General features: G+C 39.0%; 1 protein-coding gene across 3 annotated transcripts in view; it reads right to left on the bottom strand.

Moving 5' to 3' along the window:
• Window positions 1-2,503: 2,503 nt before the first annotated feature.
• Window positions 2,504-23,345, bottom strand: part of LOC107596063 (semaphorin-5B-like) — a 33,085-nt gene continuing 12,243 nt past the window's right edge. Inside the window, exons 4-15 of one of the 3 annotated variants that reach the window (XR_001610331.1) lie at window positions 22,270-22,387; window positions 21,830-22,011; window positions 21,287-21,430; window positions 20,774-20,921; window positions 19,587-19,812; window positions 16,931-17,143; window positions 14,917-15,087; window positions 10,460-10,594; window positions 8,783-8,827; window positions 7,736-7,941; window positions 3,425-4,441; window positions 3,180-3,192 (exon numbers count right to left, since the gene is read on the bottom strand). Coding sequence is in view for 2 of the 3 variants with exons in the window: in XM_016286671.1 (XP_016142157.1) it covers window positions 4,274-4,441; window positions 7,736-7,941; window positions 8,783-8,827; window positions 10,460-10,594; window positions 14,917-15,087; window positions 16,931-17,143; window positions 19,587-19,812; window positions 20,774-20,921; window positions 21,287-21,430; window positions 21,830-22,011; window positions 22,270-22,387 (1,756 nt within the window). In the remaining variant the exon portion in view is untranslated. Of the gene's footprint in view, window positions 4,442-7,735; window positions 7,942-8,782; window positions 8,828-10,459; window positions 10,595-14,916; window positions 15,088-16,930; window positions 17,144-19,586; window positions 19,813-20,773; window positions 20,922-21,286; window positions 21,431-21,829; window positions 22,012-22,269; window positions 22,388-23,345 lie in introns of all 3 variants that reach the window. The other 2 variants (XM_016286671.1, XM_016286672.1) reach the window with 2 other exon arrangements.

Below are 23,345 nucleotides of genomic sequence, written 5' to 3' on the forward strand. Positions count from 1 at the left end.
TATGTCATGTGACAAGAATCAACCAATCAGCTTCATCCTTTCCCGTAACAAAATTGAAAGCTAAGCCAAGATGGAGAAACAGCTGAAAAAAATGGATAGCCATTTTTTAAAATAAATTTAGTAGCAGAGCTGCTGCAAGGGATTTTTAGTGCTGGAAATCCATTTATCCTTTGCTGAAACTTTTGCGTCTTCATGGAGAGCGCAGGTCATAGTTGCTTAGCACCGGCAGATGCCATGGGAGCGCAAGCTACAGAGTGCTTTGGAAAGAAGGAGAAAACGGCGTTTTCAGGCGCGACATGCAAATGTGGTTTTGTTTTGAAGGAGAAAAAAAAGCATATTGCTGGACTCGGTCGAGACCAACGAGAACATTTGGCGAGTCCAATGACCAAGTCCGAGACAAGTCCGAGTCAAACACCAACGAGTCCGAGACAAGTCCGAGAGCATAGAAAAATGTCTCGAGTCCGGACTCGAGTATTACAGCCAACCACAGTGGAACTGGAGGTTAATATTTTCAGTAGGAATATGAATATCAAGGCTAGGAATATAGCACATTAGTTGGAAGGACTACACTTTTCTTGTTTTTTTTGTAAACGACTTCAAAGCTCCAGTTCATTGTAACTTCATGGACAAGAGCAGCCTGTACTGTAATTAAAATACTACTACTTTTGTGTTCCAGAGAAGAAAGTAAGTCAGGTTTGAAACAACATGAGGGTGAACAGAAAAATGACAGAATTTGTTTTTGGGTGAACTATTCCTTTGACTGAATGGAGCAAATGCAATACGTTAAAATTATTGATAATCTAAACACCCATTTAAAAAGAGACTTAATTTTAAAGCCAGTTCTTTTCAGCTCTAGACCGTCTTCTTTAAAAATGAGATAGACTTGCAGTGAATGAGCTCCTCACACTCACTGGGTAAATCATGTATAGCCATCCCAACTTCAATATTTATGCCATCAGGTCTTGAGTGAAAAGGGCAAACACTGTATCATGTCAAAGACCAACATCCATTTTTCTCTCAGAGGAGGGATTGTGTGAAGGGAAAACGTGCGTGTTGTCAGGATTTAGGTCCAATTTACCTCAGCCTGCCAAACAAATCCCTACACATACAAATAGGAGTGTATGATAACCATCCTGACATTGGATTGAAAAACATGACAATTTGAAAACGCTTACCTTTCACTCTGCGGGAGACAGGGGGTGACCTAGATTGATGGAGTGTGGGAGTAGTTGGGAAAGGACAAAACAGCTTAAGTTAGACTAGGTTGGCATCAAGGTTTATTATCTTTTACAATGTACAATATACAAAAATATAGAGTACCAAAAATTCACAGTGTCTAAAAGGCAGTGATTACAGTCTACATCGCATATCAAACCACCAGGTCAGTTGCATAGAAGGGCACCAAGCCTTGCAGGGATGGAGCACCTCATTGCGTAATCCAGCTTTATGCGTGTTCAATAGCAGAGATACTACTTTCAAACCCGATTTACACAGAGCAGCCGCACTTGACCAACATATATTATCTGGGCAGGCACACGGGAGTGAATGTGGGGATTTAGTTTGACCTTTTAACTATGAGCTAAGAGTTTTGCTTATTCTTGATTGCTTTTCATGCGTACAGTGGAGTCCATATGCCTTTTGAAAGGCATTTAAAATCTGGGAGTTACTTCAGGTAAATCGGAAATAACATTTTCAGATTTTAAAAAAAGTATATAGAAAAAAAATTCAATTATAATTTTCACTCAAATTATGTTGATAATATAATTTTCAATTAAAAAAAAATTTTTTTCTGAATATTTTATATATATATATATATATATATATGCAATAAAAATGTAATTATTAAAATGCAAAATAGGAACATTTTCAGTAATGCTCTCAGATTTTTGGGCTCTGTAGATCTTTTTCAATGAAAAGGCTTGGTACGCGAGCATATCTTTAACGTAGCAATATACATATTAAAATCTGGGAGTAACTTCAGGTAAATTTGGAAAAACATTTTCACTTTGTACTCAAATTATGTTGATAATATAATTTGCTATTTAAAAAAATTATTGATAAACTTTTCTGGATTTTAGTTTTTTTTCAATGAAAAGGCTTGGTATGTGAGCATCTATTTAAGATATATATATATATATAGAGAGAGAGAGAGAGAGAAAATTGACAATAAAAATGTAATTAATAAAATGGAAAATAGGAACATTTCATTTTCAGTAATACTCTCAGATTTTTTTTGACTCTGTAGATTTTTTTTTCTTCAAAGAAAAGGGTTGGTATGCAAACATATCTTTAAGATAGCCCCCAAAAAAATCATGAACGCTATTAAATAATTTGAACAGGATCAAACAGCATCAAAACAATTTAAGACTGTATTTGAATATGATATTGAAGCAACTTAATTCATGTTAATTTTGTGAACCTTGTCATGTGAACGGCAAAAATCAATTCATATGAATTATGAACAGATGAATAAAAACAAATTCTCTGTAAATAGTTTTGTGGGGACTCTAATGAATAATCTTTGATGTTATCGATCAGGGTTGGTCCACGAGATGGTCTCTCTATTGCAGTCAAACTCTTGTCGCTGACAGGCTCCATCCCCACACAATCCCTACGGTTGGTATATTTACACAGCTGCTGCACATATTATTTTACAACTATAAGGCGTTTAAAAAACAGTGTTAGCTTTACAATATACATGTACATTATACTATTCTTTGCATGGCATTACTTTTTTTCGCTGTGGGACATCACTTATTTACAACCCATGTACTCGTGCTTAGCTGAAAGCATGGCTGGCTTAGCATTCATTAGACGAGCATGATAAAATATCTTAGTTTAGTTTTCAATGCCCTTTAGAAACCAAGCATACCATAAATACTAGATACCGGTGACAGTTGCCATTCCTGAATCGTTTTTATCGATAACTGGAGAGTTGCATCTGGAATGTGGGCGTGATGCCGCTGGGAAGCATGTCAACACACGGGCAAAATAACATCTGAGTTAGGCACATAGTGCTGCACAAAGATTCATTTTTTAGATATTGTTTGATGTGAAAAAGACAGTGATCCATTGATCATTTCTGCATGAGTTGACTCTCTGGGCAATTTTATGAATATATGATGCTCATATAAGAGTGTACGCCTTCGCTCATATCTCTGATGAATGTGATGATGGTTAGGAATATACCATCTGGAAACAATAAGAAAAAATATGTTCAGTATAGCTCCGTCAATGTTTGTACTCATATCTTAAATAAACTCTATCGTCCATCTATTTACTATAACAGCTGAATAATTCCCTCTTTAAAATAACCGTATAAAACAAGTGCCAAGCTATCAATATTTCCTACATTTTTTCATAATAAAATATAGTCCGTCTCAGTTTGAACCCAGTCATATTTAATATGACCACCGGGACTTACAGTAACAGAGCAGAGCATGTTTGCTTCTGACCTAAGCATATTCCATGTTGGTGCAATATTCCTCGATTCCCATGCATTCGCAAGTAAAAAAGGCATTTCGACTTTTCAGGGAAATAATGACGCATTCTTCTGGCCTTTTAACGTGCTGAAAATCTGTTTCAGTTCTGATAAGAGTCCATTCTGAATAGCATCCTATTTTAAGCTGTTCTTTTTTCTGCAGCTTGGTTCCGAACGATTCACCCAGGAGATGCATTGATCTTGCAACCCATCCTCTTTTGACAGAGATTTGTCCCTCAAAGGTTGGAAGTCAGTGGGACATCCTTACATTTACATCCAAAGGTAACACAATTCCGCCGTTCTGACCAAACCTAATAATGTCACCATTGATTGCTCTCTTTTGTCTGGTGTCCGTCTATTCTTCTTCTGTAGTTTCAAAAAGAACTGCCACAGTGTGGCAGATTGCATTTCCTGTAATGGATATTGTTGGAGTGGTACGGGATGCCAGCACAATTTTGTCTTCCCACCTTGAGCTTCAGCAAAACCTCTTTCCAGTAACAGGAGTTCTGCAGCGATCAATCAAGACACCAGTTTATCAAAGTCAGTGTAGCTACACAATCTTTAAAAAGTGCTGTTTGAATCACTGGACTTTCCCCTCATTGGACACCGTAAGGCATGGACTTAGGTGACCCGGTCGTCAGGGAAGAGATCTTAGGGAAAAAATCAGCTGGAATGTTGGAACAAGCACCTCATCGGGTGCAGAGTGTGTGGGTGGGGAAAGTGGAGGGTTTTAGGAGATGTACGGAGCAGCCTTGTCACCATGGTGATAAAGCTACGGATGGGACACGTGCCTCAGCTGTGGTTATAGGTTCTGCAAGGAGACGGTGAGGAGTCTGCCCGGTAGTCATATTTGCCCAGCGCTGTGGGGTAGTATGTGGTGGTGTACACGTTCGTCTGCTGAAGCGGTGAAGGGAAGTAGTTGGTCCTCTCATCTGGCAGCAAATTGTTCTTATTCAGAGTCTGTGGACAAAAACAAATAAAGGAGTGTTAGATGAGCTGAGAGGCAAACAACTATCCATCAATCGCTGAGATGAAACACCACTGATCTCACAGTCTGCAAACCTCTTGTGACCTTGAGAACTAAAAGAACAGAATATGAGAATGTTGAAAGCACACAGCAAGATTTCACACCTTCAGGAAACACTTCAGCTTAACACATGTAAACTCTTATCCAGCTAGTTCCTTAAAAGTACAGGGTGTAATATCTGCACCACTAGCATGTTTGAGCAGCTCAAATATTGTCTCAACCAATGGCAGGAGTTTGTAAATCCCAAAGTCTTACAATGAAGGAGAGACCCGAGCCACATCTAAGGACCAGTATATCAATGACCTTTGAACGGGATCTTTTGATTTGAACAACATAGCAACTGCATGGCAACATGCTAAAAAAACACTCAGGATTCTCTAGAAACATGCTAAAAACCATGGAAGAACAACATAATGTGCTAAAAATCACTCAGAATACTGTAGAAACCACACAGCAACATGTTAAAACCACTTAAAACTCACCAGCAAATGCACAACAACAACAACACTCAAGCAAGATGTCAAAAATCACCGAAGAACACACTAACAACATGCTGTAACTCTAAAAACCACAAAACAACATGTTAAAACCACTTAGAACATTCCAGCAACTGCAACGTGTTAAAATCCATACAAAGCACCCAAGCATAGTAACACGCTAAAGAACACCAAAGACAGCAACCACACAGCAACATTTTAAAAACCACTCAGAGCACCCAAGCAAACAAATAGCAGCATGTAAAAACCACTCAGAACACCAATTTGCATAGAAATACGTTAAAAATCTCAAAGAACCCCCTAGCAACCACACAACAACATGCTAAAATCACTTTAGAAGATCCTAACAACATGCAAAAAATCACTCCGAACACACCAGAAACCGAATGGCAACATATTAAAACAACATAGAACACACACGAAAAAATAAAACTGGTTCTTGTAGTTAAACCATGGTAACCACAAATTAACTATGGTTTAGCTACCCTAACCATAGTTTAATTGTGGTATTAAAATTTTAGTAAAACTGTGGCAATTCAAATAGTAATCAATCAGCCAAAAAACTATGGTTACTACATTTTTACTATAATAAAACCATCGTCAATTTTAATAAGGGTCAGACCGCCACAACAACCACACAGCAAAACAAAAAACAAAAAAAGCCTTCAAACCACCCTAGCAACCCTTATAGCAACACACACACACACACAAACCCCCCCGCAGAACAAGTCAAGTCACCTTTGTTTGTATAGCACTTTATACAATACTGATTGTGTCAAAGCATTAAAGAACCCTAGAAAAATGCTAAAATTGACTCAGAACACTCTAAAAACCGCATATCTACTACTTAAGATAAAACCACTTAGTACTCCACAGCAACCACACAGCAACATTTTGAATACATGTAACTTTCAGAGCACACTAGCAACTGTATAGCAACCCTATCGCCACAATAGATCGAAATCGAGAAATCGCGAATCTGTTTGGTGGTACTAGTGGAGCAGATATGACATACTGCACCTTTAAATATGTAAGGCACTACTGAATGGAGACCACAGTTGATAAACGTTTTAATTTAAAAGTGGTGAACTCAGGGTCATGGATGAAAGTAGCGTGTATGTGTATGAAATGTAGAGCTCTCGAGAAATCATTTGTCTAGCTCTAAAAAAGCTGTAGCTCAGTTACTGGGGGAGTGAAGCTATGAAATATACAAGATTGATTTGAGTGACTCACCGTAGCTGAGAACTGCTGTGCAACAATTATAGTTTTCAATACCTGGCAAACAATAGCTTTACAAAGAGGCTGAGATCTCCATTTTCAGGCTGAACGAGACCGATGAAATTGCTTTTTTATCCAAGAGTCAATGAGTGACAAGTGAAGGGAATGTTTGTCTGCTATTACGATACCAAATTACATCTTCCTAACTGTGGTATTTTTAGCAGGCTTTCGACAAACCGTTCCCTGTGCGCAATCGGAATATTCATCCTGATTTACGATGTGGCTCTCAACGGATGCTTATTCAAAGAGCCATCAATCAGAGAGCCTCCGTGTCACACGGTTAATATCACACAGCCATCTGCGCACCGACATGCCCTGGGAATACATGGACAGAGAGAGACTAGAGCGGCTGCCTTTTGCAGTGGCCACTTCTTTCTCGATCCACTTGTATTGCACAAGTCTCATAATGAGTTTCGAGTGAGTAGTGGTCATGCAGAAGATCGATGGAAAAAGTGGCAAAAGGCTCGCGCAGGTGTCACAGCAAGGACACGAGGTGGAGGGAGAGCGAGCCGAGCCAAACTAATTGGATGAGCTTGACGATCAGTCACAACCAGCTGTGGGAGTCCACTGAGTGGCTGCTGCTTAAACAGCCTAATGGAGCCCATTAATAAAGACAGAGTGTGTGCCAGGAAGAGGCGGCTAAACAAGCGGCCGTGGGGAGAGTGAAACCAGCGGTAATCTCCAAACTATCAGTTATCTAGTGATGCTCATTTCAGACAAAACAAATGAGCATGTGGTTATTGGTTACTTGACTGCTCGCAACTTTTTCTGATAGCTCATCTGTGGGGAAATGTAAAAGAAAAATACTCACAGCTTAATATGCAGAGACTATATAAAAGGCATTTGTAGGCATATTCCCACAAAAAGTGTAAACACTGGTGCTATCGAGACATTAATCTGATTGAGCATCCTGACGAGCCTAACATCTGCGAAATAGATTTGAATATAGTAAAATGTGTAAAACAGAGATGTTAAACGCTGAAAGTTGCCAAAATAAATAAATACAATCAGGATGTGCAATCTGCCAAAATCCACTGAGCTTTGTGGAATTCCAAGGTCACAGATTCCAAGTCGGCATATATTAGAAACTCATCTTCATGCTCACACAGAATCTGGACAGATCTCTGCAGAATTACAATGACCGCTATTCCCCAAGTTCTAAAAATCCTTGCCTTTTGAGTGTTCATTAAGCATATATATATAATTTTTTATATTTTTTATTATGCATTCAGCTACAGTATCAAGGAGAGTGCAGTATTCTTGTAGCACATTTGACCTTTTTTCAGAATTCTTTGATGATAAAATAACCATTTTTGGTCAATTTAATGCATCCTTGCTAAATAAAACTTAATTTATGTTAACAACAACAACATACTAAACCCTTTTCACTGCATAAAACAGTATTATGAGATTTTTATTAAATTTTTTTGCGAATATGGTGTCAACACTGACCTTGAACTCCATGGGTGTGTATTTCTCATTCTTTGGTGTGGTGTTGCCCTTGTAGTTGAGGTGGTTGGGAGTGGTGGGGTGGATGACTGCAGACTCCTGCGAGGGCTTGTGGAACCGCTGACAGTACACATACACCAGGAAGGACAGCAGACCGGCACCCAGGAAGCACGACACGCCTGTAGCTATCAGGTGAAGCAGAGTGAACCCTGGGAAAACAAGAGAAAACAACATTACGGTAACCATTTGTCTGCAAATAACTGTAATATGTTGTCATTTTCATCCAGACATTTGACTGAAAATGCTTTTTCATATAATGAGACAATATAGTCATTCTTGTCAGTAGAATCGGAGCGATACAGCACCATTGCATCCCTCTCCATTAACGCTACATGTTCGTAGCCATCAACCAGCGGTAGGCAGGTGTTTCAAAGTGTCTGGCTGAATGATGCAGTACCGAGGGACAGTGCTGTGATTAGCTGGTCGATGTGACGGACCGGGCGTCCTGCCGGTCTGACCCATAATGAGTGCGAAATGTGATTGAGGAGAATGAACACCATACCCCACCATGAACTGCTCTAATTGGACAACGATCACTCAGGAGAGCACCACTGCTGGAGCACGATGGGTAATATGTGCTGCCACCTGGAGAAACACCAAATTGGCTCTGCGGTGCCACCTCTGAGAGCAGTCATCGCCTGATGTGGCTTGGATCCGCAACCTAAAAAGCACCGCTGTGCTCCCTCATGTATTTTTCATCTGGTGCATGCACTGGAAAGGCAGCACCTCTGCATGGGAGAGCCACAAGCGCCATGGAGCACGACACATGGAAAACTGAAGATCAGCAGTGTGAATTATGAAGTTCACTTACTTAAACCTGCTTAGCGATTCCATTTCTGCCTGAGTTCGGAATGAAAAGGAGCTGACATGAAACATGACACACAAGCAGCACATTGCTACATGTTTTTGAGCATTCACGAGAGTGTGCGTGCATAAGTACATGCTAACATGCGGTGAACAGCATACAAACATATCGGTCAAAGCACTTACCCCCACACTGCTGGTCCTTCTCATAGCTAGATGCCGGTAGAATGGCTGTGAAGAGAAAGAAATGTATAGTTAGTGGCTGTTCACACAGGATGAGCTCTTGCAAGGGTCTTTCTGAACGTCTTGTACTGATGCCAAACATCTTTCAAATTGACACAGCATCTTAAAAACACAACAATCATGGTTTGAGATGAGATCAGAACAGTCACCGACATTCATCTAGAGCAGTGGCTGTCAAGAAGTTTTGCTTCAAAATCTAAATTCCTGTAGCTCAAGCAGTAGAGCATGGCAGCAGTAACGCCAGTGTCATGGGGTTGCTTTCCAGGGAACGCATGAACATATTCCCTGAATGCAATGCAAGTCTCTTTGGATAAAATTGTCAAACTGTCAAATGCATAAATGTAAATATACATTTTACTTTAGACATGAAGTGTTGACTAAAAATAATAGCAGATTTTTTTTATATAATATAAAAGTATAGAAAAATTGTATCAATATCACATGAACTGCATAGGCCCAACAATTTGCAAAATTATTCATATCTTTATCAAATAGATGTGCAGCCTTGATGTCAACATCAAAAGACATGAAACATCCTTTTAAAAGCTAATAGGCTTACTTATTTTATATTATGCAGAATTACATGCTTTTTTTGTCTTTTCTGTTGCTCAATTTTGGGAGGTGACCAACAATATAACCATAAACCAACAATTTAAAAATGAAGCAGGCTGATGCTAGAAAAAGTCCTGTGAACAGGTCATTACATGCTCCCTTGTTTTGCCTCCCTTTGCTGAATTACAGCCAAAACATCAATCACTCCCCATCTTATCCCACTCTACTCTCTCCTTTCAAAGGCAAACTTCCTGGAAGTGGGGCGATGGTGGTGGTGGTGAGGAAGTCTCCTGTTTTATACCTGAGGGATGAGCAGGGACGCAGTGATAAAGTACAGAAAATCACATCAAAGCCTGTCAGCCGGGTCCCATGAAAGTGATGAAATTATTACTTCCATTACATATTCAAATATTGCATGTATTTGAGAATGAACGGTTAATGTCAGTAAAAATAGTTGCAAGCTATTTTGCAAAATTAAATTTTAAACACTTATTCAGAGTAAATATTCCATTGTGGTTGAAGTAATGAGCTGCATTTCGATGGAATTTTTTAGTCTAAGATTCTCTATTACCACCCAGAGTCATGCTTTTCAAGCTCTATCTGAAATCTCCACAAAGAGCAGAGATGGGTAATATGGGGGGGGGGGTTTGATTGAGATGCACAATTCTCCTTGATCTCCTCACCATCTAAGACACCTCAGGATTTAGAACCCGTTTTCCAAAATTGGAGAGAAATTGGATGTGAGGCTGCCTTGTGGCATAACATTAATATTAATTAGAGTGCCTGATTCACTTGGTATTCTGCTCCGACAACTCGTGTTCTCGCAGGCTGGGTGCGTTCAGTTCTTCACTTTGAACACTACCACTCCACCAGCCAGAGTAATGAATAAGTGCATGTAAACCTATTACATCTAATCTATTAAAAACAACAGTGAGGTTGACAGGGTTTAAAAGTGTATGTTTATGTAATAAGAGTAACATTGCAATTGGGAAAAGCTTTGCTTCATAATGGAACAGTTGGATGCCGTGTGAATATATGCGTGTGTGTTTATATATAGCTCTCTCTCACCTGGGATCTCATTGCAGTCTCGTTGCTGAGAGCCGTTTCCCACACATGGTGTGGACTGAGCCCCGCACACTCGACTGCGCAGCTGCAGGCCCGAGTCATCGCACTCAGACCACAATGACCAGGCCATCCACCCACCTGCACAAAGACACAGGCATAAACACAGGATTTAAAGAAACAGTTCACCCCAAAATGAACATTCTGTCATCATTCCTAAACCTCTGTGACTTTCCTCTGTCAAGCACCAAAATTAGATATAATAAAACAGCATTTAAAAGTTTAATAATGCTTCAAATGACTTGCACTAAATTCTAAGTCAAGGTTTCCATAACAGTTTGTGAGTTGATGAAAAGCTAAAAAAATACAATTAAATGGAAAATTAAAATAGATAAATAGGGCTGCACAAATAATCGGAAATAAACAGCAATTGCGATATAGCTTTGAGCAATTATCAAATTAAAGTCTGCAATTTAAATAATCATCAAATATAATGTAACAATATAATTAGAAAATGTTGCTTCTCACAAACTCCATCTTTGCATGTGATGGGAGTTAAATGTGCATGTGAGAATGCAATGTGTCCTAGGTTCTCTTTATTTATATTTGCATAATTTCCAAAATGTTTGTGGACAGACGTTTACAGCATTTCAGCAGTATTCCATCAAATAAAAGCTCAAGGATTTTAAATTTTATAAGCTTGAGGGTTTGAATGTGTAGAAGTGAAGTACTTAAGACATTAACATAAGTAATGTAACTTAAAATAAATGTGTTATAATTACAATTATAATATAATAATTATGATTTATTTTGCAGTAATTGTAATTTACAATAGTAATATTTATAGAGTTAAAGCTAATATAATAAAACAAAAAAAATTGTTAAAACTAATATTAATAATTTAATTATCAGAGAACCATAAATATGCAACTGTATTGTTAAATTATTGAAATATTAACTTAAGTCCACATTTATAGTAATTGCATAAGAGAAATCAGTAGATTATTTAAAATTGCAGCTTTTGTTGGTGCAAAGAAGAATGAAAGGTTTGAAACAACAGTGAGTATATGATGAGAATTTTTTGGGGGTGAACTCTCCCTTTAAAGGGGACATCGGATGCCCATTTTCCAGAAGTTGACATGATTCTTTAGGGTCTTCATGAAATGTCTAACATACTTTGGTTAAAATTCCTCAATGGTCATGTAAAACAACACCCTTTTTACCTTGTCAAAACCAGCTCCGTTCACAGTGACACGTTTCAGTGCATGCCTCTTTAAAAGATAATGAGCTACTGCTAACGTCAGCCCTCGCTTCAATGGGGCGTGTCGACAAAAGACATGTGAATTGCTGCCTTGGACTCTGTATATGGCTCGGAGGTGGTCTTATTAACTATTGACGTAGAAACCGGCTGCAAATTGAAACAGCTTACTGGATGGCAGTTTCAGACTCAGACAGCACATAACAAACTGGTTGGGTGTTTACTTTTCAACTCTTCTGAGCTGGCAGACACGCCAGAAACCTAACTAAATGCAAAAAAGAAAAAAAAAAGTGAAAATTTGATCCGATGTCCCCTTTAAATGGAGCGCTCCAATTTTGGCCATCCTCACAGTTCAGATGTCAATCTAACCCGAGTGCTTCCGACTCAACGGCCCACCCACGCACATGAAACAAACACAGCAAGAGTCACACGAGGAGGCAAAAATATTCACAGTCTTAGCCCACAGTCTCAGAGCAAGTGTACCAAAAAGAAACTTTGATTTAGAATGTATTTGTTTGCTGGGAAAATCCAATCTGTAAACAGACACATTCCTTTCATGTTTCAGCTTTTCAGATGCTTGTCTAGACCATACGCAGTCTTATAACTCTCCCAGAACCTAACAAATTTGTCATTCATGAAGGGGGCCAACAGGGGCCAAATGTTTGAATCAAGGATCCAAAAGACTTTAATATCAGTAGCAACTAGTGCCAGAGAATATCGTAGCATTTCAGAAAATGCAGATCCACTGTTAATGATGAGAGGCAGCCTCTATAACTGCTACATCAATCTTCATTTATTTTTCTTAAGCAAACAATATGTCATGAAGAATATGTGACTCTGGACCACAAAACCAGTCACTGGAATTGAGATTTATACAAAGCTGAATAAATAAGCTTTCCATTGATGTATGGTTTGTTAGGATAGGACTATATTTGGCCGAGATACAACTATTTTAAAATCTGGAATCTGAGGGTGCAAAAAAATCCAAATATTGAGAAAATCGCCTTTAAAGTTGTCCAAATGAAGTCTTAGCAATGCATATTACTAATCAAAAATTAAGTTTTTATATTTACAGTAGGAAATTTACAACATATCTTTATGTAACATGATCTTTACTTAATGTCCTAATGATTTTTGGCATAAAAGAAAAATCAATAATTTTGTCCCATATTTTTGGGTATTGCTACAAATATAACCCAGCGACTTAAGACTGGTTTTGTGGTCCAGGGTCACACATTTAAGGCAGAATCCAAACTGTAATGGAACCTTGTAAATGACAGATATGGGATGTTTTACATTTTGAATTTGCTCTTAATATTTTTAAAGGAATTTAATTTTATTTGATCGATAATTAAACACAGGACCATCAACATCATGGATTTGAGGTGTTAATCAGAGAGCCAAAAGGCAGTATTAGTATAAGCTACAGGGCTTTACATGATCCATTCTTCATAAATATTTTCGTTTTGTCTTAAAGGGACAGCTGATTTTTAAAGTGATGGCAGCAGAATGTGACAAGAAAGCTTTGCACTGCCACAGTCTGCTTGCACACAGCACACTTCTATAAGCATGCAGCTCACATATGGTACCATCTGTAGCCTGGAGGACCCCAGAAGCCACTCTCAGAATCTGAAGAATGTGCTTCTGGTGATTGAAAGGTCTGAAATCATTCCTTCAATGCAATGATAATCAGTCAGTCATAAACTATCCTGTTAAAAGACCAGCATATGTTGTGTTGTGGATGATGGTGTGCTCACAAGGCTTCTAAAAGGCATAGTTCACCTGAAAAATTTTAATTCGGTAATCATTTATGAACTCACTATCACTGACTTTCTCCTGCTGAACACAAAAGAAAATGTTTCACTTATGGCGACAAATGCTGAGAGTTTTAAAAATATCTGTTCCATACAGTCATGCAGTTTTAGCGTGGCACAAGGGAGTAATTTATGATAGAATTGTCATTGAGTGAACTATCCATTTAACTAGCTTAACCAGCACAATTTCCTCAGTTGACCAGTTTCAATAAAAAAATGTAAGTTTCAATAAAAAGTCTCAATTGCATTTTATTAAAGGGTTAGTTCACCCAAAAATGAAAATTCTGTCATTAATTACTCACCCTCATGTTGTTCCAAACCCGTAAGACCTTCGTTCATCTTCGGAACACAATTTAAGATATTTTTGATGAAATCTGAGGGCTCTCTGACCCTCCCATAGACAGCAAGGTCATCACGCCAGATATGGGTCAGCGCCGGAGCCGCCACACACTCGCGTCATGGTACTGTCGTGAACGCGCATCCAAAGTGACGCAATAGAGACGATGTGGATGAATGTGGAATATAGTCGTTATTTTTGTTTTCTTTGCTTATTTTCGTAACTTTACAGTTGAACCACTGATGTCACATGGACTACTTTGTCGATCATCTTGGTACTTTTCTGGACCTTGAACATGGTAGTTTCCTTGCTGTCTATGGGAGGGTCAGAGAGCCCTCAGATTTCATAAAAAATATCCTAAAATGTGTTCCGAAGAACACGAGGGTGAGTAATTTTTGGGTGAACTAACCCTTTAAAATAAATATATAAATAAATAAATAAAGGTCATTGCAACTTTTTATCTCACAATTCTTTTCCTTGCAATTCTAAGTTTTTATCTTACAATTCAGACGTTTTGAGAAAATTCTGAGAAAATAATTGAGAGAATTGTGAGATATAAACTCGCAATTGCAAGAAAAAACTCATAAAAATTTATAACTGCCTTTTAATTAAACAAAAAATTTTACCGAAAAACGCTGTTAAACAATAACAACAACAAAACAGAATCGATGTAAACTCACAATTATGAGCTTATTGCAAGATATAAACTCAATTGTGAGAACAAGTCAGAATTGTAAGACACAGACTTGCAATTGTGAGAAAAAAAAGAATTGTAAGGGTAAAAAAATTTACCCTTTATTATTTTATATATAAATTTACCCTTTATATATTATTTTTATTCCATAGTGGAAACAAGCTTCTACAGAAACTGCATGTTTCTGAAAGGTGATAATAATGGGTGTTGATGAACAGATGACACATTGAAAACCAACTGTATCTTGTGCTTACAGACAGAGGTAGAGCTCAATTTGGAGAGCCTTGAGTTTTTTGTAGCACATTTCACTTAAAGCATAGTTTCACCCCATTCGTGGATCTGGATTGGAACTGATCTTACCATCACAGGTGTACGTGTTGCAAAGAGCCTCCTCTGTGTGCAAGCCGATGCAGATGTCCCCTCCATTGCCAGGGACGGGGTTGGTGCATGTGCGTGTTCGTTGGTAGTGCCCACCTCCACAGGGCACTGAGCACTGCGACCATGATGACCAGCAAGACCAGGCACCGTTAACTGCACAGACCAAACACGTACAAACAAATACGACATACAAAACAAACACAAAACAATCAGGCAAGGAGGGGGACACAATCATCCAAGCATCAGATAAGCAGACCCAAATGCAGCGCAAACAAAAAAGACAGAGCGGCGGATGCAAACACAATGTACCGAACACAAACATAAAACAGCATCAATCAAACAGGCAAACACAAAACAATCCAAAAAAACGGACATGATTGGAAATTCCCACAAGCCAGACAAGGCAAGCAGACATCTGTTATGAGATGTGATGGTGATCCAGACATTCGGAGTTCAGGGCAGAATGTCGCATTTGGAGTCTCAAACAGCTTTATTTGACCCACAAAGCTCCTGAACGAACACTCGAGACTGTTCACCTCCATTTCTTTGTTTATCCCGCTGGAAAATCCAGATTAAGCTGGTGACCGATATCTAGCTGTTCCAAGCTGGTCACCATGTTCCAAAAACCAGCTTGACTACCTAAAGCTGGTATAACCAACTTGTTTGTAGATGATCTACCATCTAGAAACCAGCTATCATGTTTCAAATCACAGCTACCACCTTAAACTGACCAGAATAGAATCATTGCTGTTGTGCAGTTTCCTCTCACTTTAACAGGCCCTGCCACCATCCTCTTGACGTCTCATCAGACCGATGGAGGAGAAGGTTAGGGGTGTCTACTTCTCTCTGCACTAGAAAGTACTGTTTAACTTCAGTGGATTAGCATGCGTGTACTGGGGCACGACTGAAGTGTGAAGGTAGACTGATCGCAATCACAGTCCAGCAACCTCGCACACCGAGGGAGTTGGGAGCTGGGCGTTGGATTGGAGTGCACATCTGAGGTCAAAACAATGATTAAAATGGTTGGCTGATGTCAGTAATGTGTTTGAATCCATGTGCCCTACCCCCTTCCGCTTTGTTATTTCAATCCTATTTTCCCTTTCTGCCTGATTGTAAAACAGCACAGCAAATATTGTGGCTGTTCATTTGTCACACTCAGAGAGTGTTTAGAGTAGACAATGCATTGGCAAGTGGCTGTCAATATGTCTAAAGAAAGACACAAAACCATCTGCTGGGAACTTCCAGGGTGATTGGTCAGATAATTTGCAGTGTGATCCTTTAAAGGTGAAGTATTAGCACTTTCAAAACAAGGCCCTGTTTGTTTGAGCCAAAGAGGACTGTTAAACCTGGAGAAAAAAAATATTTTAGCACCTTTAAACTGTCTATTAGCATCCTGAAACTCTGTTAACATCCCCAAACTGTCTGCTAGCATCCTTAAACTGTCAGTTAGCATCCCCAAACACCCTATCAATCAAATTCTATAGCAATGTGCTAAAAATTACTCTGAAAACATCTTAGCAACCAAATACCAACTCCCTGTTCACCTACAGAAAATAAGCAACTCAGTGGCAGGCGAATTAGTTGTTGTTGTATTTTTTTCCATTAAATATAAGAATTTTAGCAATTCGGTTTGATGCAATTTCATTGCACACTTCACCTTATGGTGTTAACTGGAAATTTCATTTGATCTTGTGATTTCTAAACCAGAAAAGAGTATTTGATTTATCCTTGAGTTCATGTCTGTTTGGAATTATGGTGAAACCTCTTAATTTGACCACAGCAGGTCCCTATGGGGCTTCAGAATTCCATTAGCTAATGAAATCAGTAATATACTTCACACACTCTAATGGAAACAGAGGCTTTTGCATGATAAGCAACTACCTTCATTATGAGCATATGTGGGAGTCTATTCATGTGCTTATTTGTGTGCACATATGTAAATGTGCGTGTGGAGTGTGCTTGTGTTTACACGCATGTTTCTGAGGGTGTGTGTTACCTTGACACGGCTGAGGATTGCAGTCCTGATATTCTACTGGAGAGCCCCGGCAGGCAGTGGGAACGCTTTTGCCCTCTGCACTGGTGCAGGTGCGTTTGCGAGTGCGGTAGCCTTTGGCACAGTCCTGAGTGCAAGCTGACCACATGTCCCACGATGACCAGCCAGAGCCTGTCAGTCGCACACCAGGCGTCTTGAGAAGCTCCTCAACTAGTGCTGTAGAACATACATTGCATGTTACAAATTTGCCAGTTATTGTCAGTACTTTTCTTTTATCATTGAATTATTATTATTATTATTATTATTATTATTATTATCACAGCCTACTGACACGGTTTTGATGATCCAGAATCCACCTAATGTAGTTATTATTAAATAATAATTAGTTATCTTTACAGCTGTTTGTTCTAGGTGTGAACAGCCATTTAGTCGTTTTATGTAAAGAGTGCTGCAGGGATGATGTATTTTTGTTGGTCAAAACCAGGAAGAGTGTTAGTATATTAGCACATCCGGGCCCATCGTCCATAAGTCAATAAATGGACTCTGGGTTAAATGCCTGAAACAAGGTCTGTGATTAACACAAGCTCAAGATATTTTCATATTTATCCTACAATGAAATACACCAGTAATACCCTCTTGTGATATTTTAGAAAAATATGTTTGCTAACAAGTGGCTAAATGGGACGACAGAAGTTGTTGGGAACATTAAATGTCATCACGGTGAACCAGAAATTACTCAACTCACTAGTCCATTTTTACAGCCTCATTGGGTTTATAACTGCATAGTTTTTGGAAGCTTAATGGGCATGACGTTAAAGTCAAGAGACCATGGTATAGTTTGTTTATTGCTTATGTAGGGTATCAGACCGAATCAGACCATTTAAGATTTGATAAAGAACAGTTGAAACACGAGGAGCTGAATTCCACAGAGGCCCAAGACACAGGATGTTCGTAAATCAGATCCTGGCGCCACAAGCCTGAACCAACTAGCAGCTTTGAGTAGCTCACAGCATTTAAACAAAAGAACACTTATTGACAATTCCAAGGAGATTGTCAATTATCAAGATTAATGGTCAAAGAGATGCACAGCGTGACCATCACATGGAAAACAGTGATAGCAATCACAAGCTCTTTAGATTGACTTCCCCCACCTCGACGACAGAGAACAGACTGAAATTCCTTATGAGAGACCTCTTAACCTCTGGTCTTCACAGAACATGTCCTTATGTTCAGAGAATGGCACAGAAACGGCATTTCCATGTAAATATGCATCTAAATGACACTAAAAGGACTTGTGAGCAACTAATCATTTCTATGCATAACTACATATCATGTATGTAACCCACACATCAGACTATCAGGTCTTAATAATTTATTGTGTATGTATTTTGAATAACTATTGAATAGTTTATAGGATCACATTCATGTTTAGTATGTGTGTTTGAATCTTCTTGCTTGAAACGTTTCTTCAAATCAATTCTTTGTTAAATGTATCATATTCTTGTTATAGAAATCATGTCCAAAATTATACTCTGCAAGAGCGGGAAAAACTCGGACCATGTGACTGATAAGATAACATTTGATTTATGAATTGAGAGGAGAAATATACAACACCCCTAGCAATGACAGCGTCTAATTGGTCAAAACACCATTTGGGAGGTGTCCAAAAGCCCAGTTTAAATACTCAGGACACCATCAAACTTCTCTCTTCCGCCCTTTTTTGTCACCAGTCATCACCTTTTGCGCTCTTTGAGCGTGCTCTGGCTTATACGCCAGCTCCTCCAAAACCATGAGGAGAAACGCACCTAGTCTCGTCAAACTTTACTTCTATTTCTTTACTTTAGTTTATTTTACGTTGAGAGTTTCGTGTTTCGAGTTAAGTTTTGCCTAACGCCGCATCTCCGAGTCCGACCTCGAGTGCCATCTAAAACTTTAACCAGACCACAGCTCTGCGTCATCAGCCAATGCCCAATCACTGGCTTCCCAAGACTGAACTTCCGATTCTGTCCAAATTCCCTTTAAAATCTTAAATGATTCCCTTTGAGCTAAATTTACCTGTTTCCCTTACACTTACGTTTAGCTTTTTACTTCTGGCGATTGTATTTAGGCTTCAAAATTCATAAAAGTTGTGTTCATTCGTAAAGATTATCGTGATGAACAAAATGTGTAAGAATCATAGACTTTTGTTGGTCACAGACCTTAATTTCTGCAATGTTTCAAAAGTCCAATGGAAAAATCCCATTGTTTCCGGTTTGGCCTACTAAAATACGTCATCACTGCAGCACTCTCCGAGTGTGTTATTTTAAGGAGTGGCCTTTTCCTGTGTAATTCAAGGTTACTATAAAAAAAAACTACCAATGTCATGATGTGTTTTACAGCATCTCTGACAAAAAAAACATTCTGGTCACAGCAACCTGCACAAGGTGAATTCTGACACTCCCTTGTCTCTAATGCATTCCATGTGCACCTCAAGTGGTTGACCTCCCCCGAGTTCAGACAGGAAGATACAGTTAATCAATGTGACGCCCGACATGCGCAAAGTGGGCAAGGGCTGAACTGTGACCCTGAACTGTCATCGAGCCAGCAGTATCGGCTAGCTCAGTCAGATCTGTTCATTTAGGTGTGGGTGTGCATTAGGAAAAAGGATCTATACACTCACAGTCTGTTTCACAGGTTACCGTCCCGTCATTGGGGCAGAAGCGTGTCTCAACTTTACGCTTGCCCAGTTGAAGCTCATGAGGGTCAGCCAGTTGGGCCCGGCAGATGTAGCGAACTCTTTGCTCTTGCCGTGCCCCTCCCTGGGTTATATTCACCGGCACCCAAGGGGTCCATGGGGTGTTTCGGCGCACCTCTGGACAGGACTCCAGATTACATGCCTGGTACTCCTGCAATGAGTAAGATTGGCAAAGAGAGGACACCATCCAGTTGCTTATTCCTCATGCACAGGGGACATTACATCACCTCTTAAGATGCACGTGAAGCTCATTCTTGAGCCATCACTGTGAACAGTTAATAAAATTTAATGGCTCCTTGCTAGACACCCAAGGGGGTGTTATAGTTCTTTGCAAGGAACGTTAATTTGAGTCCTAATTAAGTCGATTAAATTTGAATTAATTGCAGCTCTTAAGAGAATTGGAGAGCAAAGAAATCTGTCCGATTTAAAATGTAAGAGCAAAAGAGCATTTTAGAGAGCATTTTAGGAAGCTGAATGCTATTTTGATTTGTCCTGATATTTTGTTGTATAGAAAGATGCATTACAGCATATAATGTATGAAAGATATAAACAAATATAACAAACAAATTCTATAGGCCCATGGATTTTTCTACAAGTATGCATGCTTTTTGGCAGAGATGTACAATGGATTTTGTGTAATGGATTCTGGCCATGCTAAGAATACCAATTACTGAACTGAACTGCACGATGCCATAACATGGTTTGTTGTTAACATAAAATAAGTCATAAAATCATTTAAAGTGTATAACACTTTCCTGGACATTCACTCCAGTGAATATTTCACCGAGGTTTATTTTTAGTCTCTTCATAGGCATGTTTTATTTCATTTTCATTTTGAAGGTGATGAATGTAAATAACTACAAGGCCATTGGCAGGCTGTATAGACGATCAGCTTAATGTAAGTGACAGTCTCAGAACTGCATAAATCTTCAAAATGAAACAGTGTGTTGTGTATTTGATTTGTCTAGTCCACTCAGTCTCTCCTGAATCACAAATGAGCTCCATTTTTACAGTACATCACACATATCTTTCTGGGAGAGGAGCTGCTTGGTTATCACAGTCGTGCAGGAGGCTTCAAGGCTAAAGCGTGTGTGTACTTAAGGTGTACGTACCAGCGCACATCCTGGACAGCTATTTCCATTCTCACAGTTCCTGGAGCGAGAGTGCACCCCTCCCCCACACTCTGAGCTGCACTTGGACCAGGGCGACCATGATGACCAAAAGATGGGCTGAGGGCACGATAACTTCTCATTGCAGAATCTGGTGAGCATAAAAAAATGTGTTTTACTCATATCATGAGTTTAAGTCAGGCCTGCTCTGAGTTGATAAAACTGAGAAATGTATAAAGGGGTCATATTATAAGAAAAATTGCCACAGGTTTGACAACATTGCATTTGGTTATGAGATACTTGTGAACCTGGCATTTGTTTTTACTGACGTCCAACCTACACTATAGGCATCACATTTGACAGCTTCAGTTGAGCGGAAGATTATTGGATTATAATGATTTTAAATTTAACTTGCACTTAAAATGCACTTACACCAGTGTTATTTTAGTATCATGTTTCAGGTCTTGATTTTTACATTTATATGTGCAAGAAAAGAAAAAAAAACTATTTTCTTACCTCTGTTCTCTGCTTTGCCCCACACACACTCGGCCGCCATGCCTGGGCGAAGGATTGTTACAGGATCGCTGGCGGACTTCAAACCCAATCTCACAGCTTGTGCTGCACTGGCCCCAGGACGACCAGGGTGTCCAACCTCCATTCCTGCAGAAAAAAGAAAGAAAGAAAAAACAGAGAGCATCAGTGAACCTTGGCAAGAAGTGATGGGTACAAACCCATTTTCTCATTTGGGATATAGAAATACTTTCTTTTTTTTTTTCCGGCAACACTGCCAGGCTAATGTGACGTGATGGAAGAGAAAGAGGACAGGTTTGGTAAGGAATTTTGATCGGGAAACGTTCTCAATTTGCTAAAGTGCTTGGTTCCTGCAGCGAATCTTGCGTGATGAGAGAACTGCCACTTCTGGTAAAAACACAATTCAGTTTCAGCACCTTAGATGCAGGATGGCGGGCAGACGGAAAAAAAAACAGATCGTAGAAATGCAATAACTGAATTTTAATTATTTGGTTTAACTATTCCTTTAAGGAAAAACTTTTTACTTGCCTTGAACAGTTGGACACCTCAATGGTCGGCCCCTCGCAGTTTTTACCTCCGCAGCGAGATGGCGGACTATCGCATGCCCGTGATCTGCAGAGACATGTGCTGGTGCCTTCGCCGTCATTGTGGCTGCAGGGTTGCCATGGAGCCCAGGGTCCGTACGCACCATCTGTGGTTTGGTTCCTCAGCTGGAATAAATGAGAAAAAAACGTGTGAATTTGAAGGTTGGTTGCATGGAGAATCTCAGTCCTAAAAAATAATGACCACAAAGCAGCTGCCTCAAGTGATGTTATCAATCATGTGGCATAGCACCTTTCACGCAACACAGATTTCAAAGCTGCAGAGGGAGACTGTCAGAGCACTATGGAGACGACAGACACGTGTCGAAACATCAGTCATACATGAGGCTGTGAGTGAGGCAGACTCTTTAAATGACTGGTCCTTACCGGGCAGGCAGTGATGTTCTGGAACCACTGGCTCATGTTGGAGCTGTCCTCTATGGTGGTGCAACGGCGCTGCTTTCGGTCCCAACCACAGTAAGGGTCCCTTGCATCCAAACACATCCTAAAATAGAAAGAGTCAGGAAAAAGAGAAAGGGACAGAGACAGAAAAAACATGGACTTAGTGCATGAATAGTATTATAGTCAACATAAATTAGAATTAACCAAATTTATTTTTAAAAGCATGTTCCTGGTCTTACTGTACAATTAAATCCACATTACAATAAATTTCTTTTTTTTTAACAAATTAATACTTTTATTCTGAAAGGATGTATTAAAGGGGTCATATGAGGCTTTTTTTAAAGACGTGCACATTTGGGCGGCATTATGCTAATATTTCCACATAGTGAGGTAGATATGTGGGGGCGTGTTAGAACGAGCCGTTTTAGGGGGGCGTGGCAGAGTCTTAACTTTGATAAAGAATATCTCTTTGGTTTTGAGACTTTAGTCTTTGCAACTTCAGGGATCTTATCTATGCACAATCAGCTTGTAACACTCCAAAGAGAAAGGAAAACTTGAAATCGCATCATATGACCCCTTTAAATTAATCAAAAGGGACAGTAAAGACATTTCTAATGTTAAAAAGATTTATATTTCAAATAAATGCTGTGTTTTAATTATTTATCAAAGAATCAGAAAATGCATCACAGTTTCAGTTGGTATCAGTCACCAACTGAAATAGCATCACAAAAAAATATTAAGCAGCATAACTGCTTTCAAAATTGATAATAATAAGAAGAAATGTTTCCTAAACTAAATCAGCATATTAGAATGCTTTTGAAGGATCATGTGACACTGAAGACCGGAATAATGAAAATTAATCTTTGCCATGACAAGAAAAAATTACATTTTAAAATCCATTAAAATAGAAAACGCACACACACATCATAAAATGTAATAATTAGCATATCATTTAAATCCAAATGAAATTTTAATAAAATATAACATTTATTGATTAATTTATTTGTTATATTGTTATTATATAAATAACTATCATATATATATATATATATATACAGTGG

The sequence above is a fragment of the Sinocyclocheilus grahami genome, unplaced genomic scaffold, assembly GCF_001515645.1.
Source record: "Sinocyclocheilus grahami isolate Dianchi unplaced genomic scaffold, SAMN03320097.WGS_v1.1 scaffold214.1, whole genome shotgun sequence".
Taxonomy (NCBI): Eukaryota; Metazoa; Chordata; class Actinopteri; order Cypriniformes; family Cyprinidae; genus Sinocyclocheilus; species Sinocyclocheilus grahami.